Genomic DNA, 10,211 nt, shown 5'->3' with positions numbered 1-10,211 from the left:
ACCCAGAGACAGATGAATAAAGGCGAACCTCTTCCAAGAATGGGGGGAGGGATAAAACAGGATTGGCCATATAGACCAGAACATCATCAGCATATGCCGAGATTTTTGTCTCAATCGAGGACTGTTTGAATCCCTGGATGAGGGGGTTGGAGCGGATTTTAATAAGGAAGGGCTCAAGGCAAAGAATAAAGAGTAACGGTGAGAGAGGACAGCCTTGTCTGGTTCCTCTAGATAAGGGGAAAAACTTAGAGAATTGATTATTAACAAAAACACTGGCACGGGGAGCAGAGTAAAGGAGTCTAACCAAGGAAATGAAGTGGGGGCCAAAACCAAACCATTGTAAAGCCTTAAACATAAATTGCCAATTAATTCGATCAAACGCTTTCTCTGCGTCTAGGGAAAGGGCAGCTAGAGGGGCCTTGAAACGGTTACTGTGGGAAATAATATTGGTAAAAACACGGGCATTATCTGCAGCGAGTCTTCCTTTCACAAAGCCAACTTGATCAGTCGAGATTAACAGAGGTATAAGGGATTCTAGACGGGCAGCTAAGATTTTGGCAAAAATTTTACAGTCGTAATTAATAAGGGATATGGGGCGGTAATTTTTGCAAAGGGAATGGTCCTTGTCCGGTTTGGGGATTATGACTATAAGGGCATCCAAAAATGAACCCGACGCTTTGGCATTTGCAATAAAGGAATTAAAAAGCTGTAAAAGGTGAGGAACAAAAATGGAATGCAAGTTGGCATAAAATTCGATAGGGAGACCATCTGGACCAGGGGCTTTCGCTTTCTTAAGGGAGGTAATAGCCTTGAGTATTTCCTGAGGGGTAATGTCAGTTTCTAATTGCTGAAATTCAGTAGGAAGTGATGGAGGAGGGGGAAGGCCTTCAAAGAAACGAGAAAGATCCTCATCTCCAGGCTGTGTATCGTCTGTATATAAGAGTTTATAATAATTATGGAAAACCTGTGCAATATCCTCATCAGAGGAAACCTTGGTGTTAGTGTCTTCATTAAGAATAGAACCAATTGATTTGCGTTCAGATTTGATTTTAAGGTAATTTGCCAACATTTTCCCAGCCTTATTTTGACCCCCATGAAATTTGGATTTAATCTTTAACAGGGTGTTGCAAGCTTCAACTGTGGCAATTTGATTAAGTTCAGATTTGGCTTTAATAAGGAGACGAAGAGTGTCAGGATCCTTGGAAGAAAAGTAAGAATGTTCCAGGGTCTTAATGTTGGCGAGCTGGGCAGTGTATTTGGCCCTGTTGATTTTCTTCTTCCTAGATACATAAGAAATTGTAAACCCTCGTAGTGCAGCTTTAAAAGCATCCCAATTGTTTGAAACTGACGTGTCTTGGGGTTGATTAAGGGAGAAGTACTCAGAAATAAAACTCTTAACTTTAGACATGAATTCCGAATCAGAGAGAAGGAAAGAGTTAAATTTCCAGCGACTGAAAGAGGTGGTAGTATGGGAGAGGTCAAAAGTGGCATACACAGGTGCATGATCCGACAGGAAAATAGAACCAATTTCAGATTTTTGGATAGCAGGGAGAAGAGATTTACTGACCAGAATGTAATCAATTCTGGACCTGGTATGGTGTACATTAGAGTAGAAGGTATATTCGAGAGAATCGGGATTACATGTTTTCCAGACGTCAAAAAGGGGACGGGAGGCAATTGCAGATTGGAAAGCTTTGTGAGTCTTATCCGGTTGGAATTTGGATGAGGATAATCTATCCGAGAATGGGTCTAACCATTGGTTAAGATCACCAGCTATGACAACATTAGGGCAGTCAATAGAGGAAATGAGGATTTTAATATCATTCCAGAATTTAGGGTCAGGACGGACAGGACCATAGATATTGAGTAGGACCATAGTTTTACTTTGTATAGACACTTTTGACATAACCCAACGTCCCTCAGCATCTGACTGGGAGGATAAAATTTGAACGTCGAGACCTTTACGGAATAAAATAGCAACACCCCCTTTCTTATCAATCGCAGGAGAAAACACCACTTGACCCACCCAAGCCCTTTTGAGTTTCAGTGATTCAACATCTGAACAATGCGTTTCTTGGAGAAAAGCAACCTGAGCATTCAATTTGGACAAGTGGGACAATACCTTTTGACGCTTAACTGGGTTGCCAAGACCACGAACATTCCACGTTACGAAGTTACACATGATGGGAGGTAAGGGAGGAGGGTAACAGTTGGGTCCGGTACACTGCAGGTAAGGAACTAGAGGGAGATACAAGGGAGACAAACATGTTAGAAATAACAATCGGACAAATATAGGAGAACAAAATATGAAGGAACATCATATTCCATATAGCGAGGTAAAGATAACCATGAGGAACACTAGAGACTACGAGATAAAAGACAAGAAGGGAAACAAAGAGGAGAACTGAACATGAATGAGCAAGTAATATGCAACATTGGCCTGTGAAAAGGGAGAGAAAGAGAAAAGAGGAAAAGAGAAGAAAACAGCTAAGAAACAGATCAAGGCAAGGATGCCAGACCTGAGAAATAAGAGAAGAGCTAAGTAAAGGAAGCATGGAGACGCCAGCGCGGGCGCCTAGCCAGCAGAGCTAGGAAAACGCGGGAAAATAAGTAAGATATAGTCGATGAAAAGTGAAAGGTTTAGCAAGACGGAACAGGAGAGAAAACAGGACAAGGCCACAGCAGTCGTCAAGACATTTGAAAAGCGATTTCAAAAAATAGAAGAAAGTTAGTTTCAGTCATTAGTGTCCATCGTCGGTGAAGAGACGGCGAGAAGATAATCTCGAAGCTTCTGAGGATCCTCAAAGGTACGGGTGCGACCATTATGGGTTATTTTGCAGAGGCAAGGGTGAAGAATGCCATATTGGATGTTGAGCTCCCTCATGCGAGGACGTAGATTAAGGAATTCCTTACGACGTGCATTGGTAGCATTCGAGAGGTCCTGAGATACATAGATGGTGTGGCCCGACCATATGAGGCGACGTTTTGCTCTTGCAGCTTTAAGGACAGTCATTAATTCGGTGAATTCCAGAAACAACAGAATGATACCTCTGGGTTTGGCCGGGTTGGACGTTGGTCGACCCAGACGGTGTGCACGCTGAATGTTTAGTGGGATAGATTCAGGTGTAAGATCCAAAAGTTCGTATAGTAGCTTGCGGACGAAGGTCACCATATCACCCTCCCCATAGGATTCCGGTACACCATAAATTCGGAGGTTGTTTCGCCTGTTACGGTTTTCAAGGTCCTCAGTATGAAGTTTCAGCTGCTGTATCTCCTTTTCGAGAATAGGAATTTTTGTAGATACATCCTGGACGTCACTAATACGTTGTTCTAGTTGCAAGACTTTGTTTTCCATGACTACCCATCTGTCTTCAATCTGCTTGAGCTTCTCATTAGTTGCCACCATGAACGGTTGTAAGCCACGAACCTCTTCTAAAATGGAGTCTAGCACCGGGTTTTGAGAGGTGCGAATTGGGGACGGAGGGTCATTCTTGAGGCGTTTTGGTTTTGTTCCGGTGACAGACGCTCTCACATGACCTGCGTCCTGAGACATGATACCACCAGAGGGGCAAACTAGGAGGACCGCAGGAAGAGAAGCCAAACCAAATAATAAAAATTATGAGACCCTCAAAGTAATATATAGAGAATACTTGGTGGAAGAGGTCCTGGACAGGGTGACATGCAGCACTGGAGAAGCAGTAATTCCAACCAATAGGATAGGCGTCTAGATGCAGCAAGAATCAGAAAATCACAGCCAAGGAACCAACCAAGGATATAATGAGGAGGAAAGCAGCAGAGCGTCCATATAGGTTGGAAACCATGAGGCTTATACGTTGAGGAACGAAGGGTTAATGGTGACAGAAATGCAGGAATAGAGCAGGTGCGCAGGTGCCACCTCAAAATGGCCGCCTATATGCAGTGCTAGTAGTAGGAGAAAAGCTGAGAGGAATTCTGGCGCCAAGATTCATAAAAATTCAGAGGAAGCATTCTGCACAGTATTCAAGACATACCTTGTCCAACTGTGACCTGTGGCGGCAGCATATGCAGAGGAACGATGGTAAATCCGCCAAAAAAAAACGGGACGCGAGCGCGGCGGCACAAAATGGCGGCCGCCCGCGTCCCTGTACTGAAAATATAAGCTGCAGTGGAAAAAGATGTTAAAGCGGCAAATTGGAGCGCCGCCGCCGCTCGCAAGGTACGGGGACCATGTTCCGCCGTACGAAATTAGTTTTCCCCGATGTCCGTATGAGGAAAGTATGCAGGAAACACAGATTCAGTCCCGCGTCTTCACGGAGCTCAGCCGGGCAGCGCCATCCCACGTCGGCGCGTAAGCCACGCCCCCAACAACTTGTATATTAAACCTCAAATGAACATGTTTATCGATTGTTTGAATTAAATAACGTTATAAGCTGTAACTGGTCAGTGAAATGCCAAATGCACTAAAAATTGGTATGTTTTGCTACTTTTAGCCACACCTCCGACTCCGCCCACTACTCCAATCCTCTGCTTATTCCCGCCCCCTGAGTCTCAGTCCACAGTTCCCCTACTTTTTTGTCCCCACTTCGACCACTGGGCCCTGGTATTATTTAACAACAAGGGCACCACCTTCTTAGTCTAAGCAAAGCTAGAGCGCAGTCAAGATAGACCAAAAAGTTCGATGCGGTTGTCTATTTTGCTGAGAGGCAGCACCGTTCAAGAAGAGGGCAAATATGGAATTGGTTCTCAAATGTAATTCCTTTTCGCTGTCGGTGGTTGGATGGACTTCGTAAACAATTCACCCTGATATATTTAGATGTAGTCTGAGGAAAGAAATTATTTGGTTTTTAAGGAGGTTCTTGCCCGCTGAATTAATTTAAATAGTTTCGTCTAAATTAATTGACAAGTATAGAAATTCACAACTTAGCGGTACTGGCAGATTCCGACTGGCAGAGCTGTGCTGTAAACACTGATGTGTGTGTGTGTGTGTGGGGGGGGGGGGGGGGGGGGTCAGAACCTCGCCTGAACTCATTTATTGTGCAATCCTGGCACAAGCAGAGAAAGAAGGGGCGTGACGTGTCTGGAAAGTGCTTATAATAAGAGCCACTTCGCTCGAGGTCCTGGCTCTACGCTGACACCATCTCTTTTCTTAGGCAGACGAACAGAAGGGAAGCGCAGGGATGGAAGAAGGAAAGCACGCGCAGGTTTTGCGGAAAGTGGCCTTGGCGGGAATGCTGATGGCCGTCCTCCTGGCTCAAGGTATGTAGGTGAAGGTGTTCCTAGAAGTGCACAACGCCCACTGGGACAAAAGGACTCTAGTCATCCCAACCCTCGCATCCCTGGCCCGGGCAGCTGCAGCTTCGACGACGCACACAGCTCTTCGGCTGTTGTGTGCCCGGGCAGCAGTGACCAGGGGGCCTCAGTGCCCCCCTTACAAAGTATTCACTGCTTAAAACAAGAAGAGAAACCGAGGGTAAAGGGGACTGGGCAGGTATGTGTCTCAAAAGGACAAAATATGCTACAACTATCATGTTAGCTTTTCACCTTCATAAATTAAATATAAATGTGGGAAATGCGTGATTTTATGCAGGTCATTGCTTTAATATTGTGTTAAATACAGAGCAAGCTAGGCTGCCACATAATGAACAGAGATATTTTGGGTCAGATGTGCAAAGCCACTTTGCGGCCCCAAAGCTTGTGATTCACAAATGTGAAATATGAAATGGTTTTTTTAATGTACTAAACCCATTTTGTGATTGGCTAACAGTTTTGCTACATCGCAAAATGGATTTAGAACACATAACCAATTAGTATTCAGCAGCTCAAATTCAGAAAGAGCCTTAAAACATGGTTGTTCTCTTCCTAATTCCCCCTCATCGCAAGAAGTGAGTTCTGTAACAATAGCGCCGAGACACCCGTACGGGTATTTGCGCGCTTTAAAAATTTGCATAAAATAAATAAATAAATAAATAAATAAAGAGGCGTGTTTAGGGCGTCCATTCTAAATAGTGATTCGTTTTCGTATGTATAAAAGTATTTTAACCGAAATCCGGTCGCGCATCTTTGGAAAGTTACAGGTTCCTGAGTTGGGTGGTAACACATTTGCAATTGTGAATGTAATAAAAACACGTTTGTTGGGAAGTAGGCAGTGATCCAGAGGCCCAGTGCAACCCACAACCATGCCTAAAAAATAAACATTTCTTGTTTAACTGCAGCCCAATTTCGTTTATCTAGAAGTAGGCTGCAGCTCAGCTCGTCATCAGCCACGGTAGTCGTGTGCGGATGAGCTCGTCACCTAACGCGGCTTTTCGCAAATTGCCGCACACAGCGGGAAAAGCCGCCACAGCGATGCGGTTACATGCGATCGCAGATGTGGCGGTCTACTGACCCGAGCAGGACACCGTCCATGCCTTAGATGGCATCCACCCACAATGGCTTGCAGCTTGTGCCTTCCATTGTGACTATTGATGAGGTTTGCCGGATTGCAACCTACTATAATTCAGAATTTTGGGAGCTGACCTGTAAGTACATAGGTCGGTTAGCCAAATTGTTTCCATTTGTCAAAAGAAAGTTGCAATTTGCAACCACTTTTTGCTAATGATTTTGGCACACCAGGCTCTTAGGGCCATATGTATCATACTACCGTTTAGCGAATTCCAAATAGCGAATTTTAAGGAATTGTTATTTGGAATTCGCAAAACAGTATGTATTTACAAAATCGCTATTAAATAGCGATTCTTTACCATTCCTAATTTGCGATTAGCAAATTGCTAATCGCAAATTACCCATTCATTTCCATGGGCCAGGAGGCCCATAGGAATGAAGGTGCAATTTGCGATTAGCAATTAGCTAATCGCAAATTAGGAATTTCTTCAAGGGTGCTGGGGTGTCTCAAGAACACCCTGCTGCACCCCTGAAAAAGACTTTTGGGGGCATAAGGTGCACATACATGCCCTAAGGGCATGTATGGGCGTCATACGGCACCTTTTGTTTTTTGGAAAAAAGCTTTTTGAAAAGAATTCACAAGTTACCACCAACTAGAAGTTGGTGGTAATTTGCGAATCCTTAATGGCATTTTTTAAATATTTTTTGTTTAATACCTTGCATTTAAGGAATCGCAAAATTTGCAATTCCTTAAGTGCAATCGCAAAATAAGGAATTGCAAATTTTGCTATTCCTTATTTTGCATCAAACATGTTTGATACATACCATTTGTCAAATTAGCATTCGCAAATTTGCGAATGCTAATTAGCTTGATACATATGGCCCTAAGAGCTAACGACAAAAAATCTATATTTGTAGTAATATGCAATCAGACTATACCTAGTGAGAACCTCTCAAATAATTTCCCCTTAGAAGGTTGGCGTCCAGAATGCAACTGATAACACTTGTGCATTTCTTCTAAAAAGGGTAAACTATTGTCACCGTAAAGCCTGAAATGACTCCATCAATTAAAGCCGTACACCCGCTCCAAAGCGGCCTTTAGATTGTCCGATTAACCAATTGAACAAATTTACATTTCTTTCGGGTAGCAGGCATCCCAACGAGAAGGATTGTTTCTTTCAGCCAGATTCATCAATGGAAATTCGGCTCGCCAAGGGCCAGATTCTTAGAATCTGGCCCTTTGCTAGCGCTATTTTTGGATTTGGGATTCATCATCCCAAAGGCAAAAATCGCAATTATAGAAATCGCTAAATTGTGATGAATTGCATTTAAGGAATCTCAATTTGAGATTCCTTAAATGCAATTCATGAACCATTTAAAAATTGCGAATTCGCAATCTGGGGCCGCTATTTACCGCGAAGTCTAACTACGTGGTAAATAGCGAAAACTTGGAAAAATGCACTTTAGTGCATTTTTCTAAGTTGTATGTTACACAAACACATGTCCTTTGGACATGTGTGTGCGCAACACCAGTGTACATTACCATTTCAGGGGTGCTACAGGGTGTCCTTTGGACACCCTGTCACCCTTGAAATCGCATCCTTATTTGCGATTCGCTCTTTGCTAATCGCAAATAAGGAATGACTCCCCATTCATTCCTAGCGAATCGCAAATAAGGAAGCTGTAGGAATCGCAATAAATATTGCGATTTCTATATGAATCCCGTTTTGCGAATCTTTAACCCCTTCACTGCGGCGGCTATTCCGCCGCAGTGCTAAGGGGGCGGGGCGGAAGAGCGCCGGGCGCATGCTGGTGACGGAACCGCTCCATCACCAGCGTCGGTTGCGCTGTGCTTTTGACGGAGCGGTTCTGTCATGGCCCCGCCCGCTCAATAGAACGCTCAGCGCAGGCACTGAATTCGCGCCGCGCATGAGCGGTGGGCGGGCCATGACGGAACCGCTCCGTCATCAGCACAGCGCCACCGCAGCTGATGACGGAGCGGTTCCGTCATCAGCACACAAGGGGTTAATAGCGATTCCTTAATAATCGCTATTAAGGACTCACAAAACATGACAATGATGAATCTGGGAGTTCTTTTCCTGTGTGCCTCTATCTTGGCTTCACAGAACAGACCACTACCCTTCCATTAAATACAGAGATCCCTAAAGAGCCATAATCATCCATTCCCTAATTGCTTTTTTTTTTAAGTATGTGCACTGTTATTGTAAAAGTTAAAAACAGATTGGGAATATCATCATAATTAGACCCGCCCACATCAGCCAGGTTATCCAGAAGCCATTTAGAGGTAGAGATGCGTTGTTTTTTCATTGCTTCTCGTGCCTCATGGTGTCGAACTGTGTCTAATCAGCCCGCGTGCAAGGTGCTCATATGATTGGGTATGGTGCAGAGCAGAATTTGTGCATGGAAATTCATTCCACCCAATTTTAAGAGGTCCATTGTTCCAACATTGGTATTCACAGACTGCGGGAACAACAAATCCAATTTGACTAGCCGGAATATTCAGCAGGTAAATTCACTGTAAGGAAACACTGCATTGTAGCCCAGACACATTTAATGACCCCCTGCCCAGACCTCAGACAAGGCATTTTGGGAGTATGTCCTCTTCTCCCGCCAACCAACATTCTTCTATCCTTACTTCACCCTCCTCTCCTACTTCTGTAGCCTTTTCCTTCCGCAGAGGCTGTTTTGGGGTTGATTGGAAGCACTCTTGAGGGCTGTTACTGCCGGATTCAGTTTGCACCTCTCAGTGGTAGCTTCCATCATATCTTTGCACTTTCTTAGTCCTGTAGTCTTGTGATGCGGACTGTATATAAAGGGATCACTCTATAGATGGCAGGTACTGGCTTATGCAGCCCAGGCTATCCTCACACTGCTCTGCTACACCCATGAGTTGGTCAACCACACCTTTGTTTATGACACAGAATCAGCCATTTTGGCCATATCCACACACCAAAACACTTCAAAAGAGAGACTGCACTCACACACTTCTGTCTATCAGTGGGCAACCAATCTCTCTGCAAAATGAAGCAGAAGCGTATCAGCGAAACTAGGAGCATGTGCTCTGACTCATGACATAAAAACTCCCCATGGAGGACACACAACAAATATGCACTGTTCCATCTATGGAAATCCACAGAGTAGCGTGCTACTCGCCTGCAAATGCACTTTGGTGCTATGTTTAGAGTATGAAATATGACATAAATGCAACTACAATACATTACAAAATACCCGAACTCTACAGCATGGTGAGTGCCAGTGACAGAACATGCCTTTTATAAAGTACAGATTTTACTTGGATTCTGATTCAAACAGTGTTTCGAAGAAAAGTAGAACGCAATCAAGTTAGGACAAAAAATTTGTTTGCGGTTTTCTTTCTTGCTGAATGGAAGCGCAGTTCAAGAAGAGGACAAAAATGGAATTGTTTTTCAAATTAAATTCCACTTCACTGGCGGTGGTGAGAGGGACGTTGGTAAATTTAGCCTGATTCAATTTTTGTCTGTAGCCTGAGTAAAGTCTCTTTTGTCACTAGTTGGTTTTTAAGGAGGTTCTTGTGCAAGGAATTATTAGGTCTCAGCTCTAGACAGTGCATGCACTGTCTTGAAGAGGGCGCTGTTGTATATACTTTGTGGGCTTCAGCCCGGCCCAAGCTTCCGATTTGTTGGCCCCATCGTCTGTCTTCTATTCTATCTCCCCATTTGTCCATGGCATGCATGCGTCATGCCTCTTCCTGTGTTTAGCCCTACCTGACAGCAGAGCTGAATTACAACTATTCATCCCCAGCTCTCATTTTTGGAAATGTTTTGGAGCTACTTTTTTAATTTGAAGCACTT

The 10,211-nt window shown here is 43.9% G+C and overlaps 1 protein-coding gene across 1 annotated transcript in view; it reads left to right on the top strand.

Moving 5' to 3' along the window:
* Positions 1-5,056: 5,056 nt before the first annotated feature.
* LOC147701041 (ly6/PLAUR domain-containing protein 3-like) overlaps positions 5,057-10,211 on the top strand; it is a 428,896-nt gene continuing 423,741 nt past the window's right edge. The window contains exon 1 of the mRNA XM_086929843.1: positions 5,057-5,235. Coding sequence (XP_086785969.1) covers positions 5,157-5,235 — 79 coding nt within the window. The 5' untranslated portion in view covers positions 5,057-5,156. The remainder of the gene's footprint in view (positions 5,236-10,211) is intronic.

Source organism: Lissotriton vulgaris, chromosome 7 (assembly GCF_964263255.1).
Source record: "Lissotriton vulgaris chromosome 7, aLisVul1.2, whole genome shotgun sequence".
Lineage (NCBI taxonomy): Eukaryota > Metazoa > Chordata > Amphibia > Caudata > Salamandridae > Lissotriton > Lissotriton vulgaris.
Note: the sequence above shows the minus strand (reverse complement) of the source record. Positions and strands in the feature narration are given on the sequence as shown.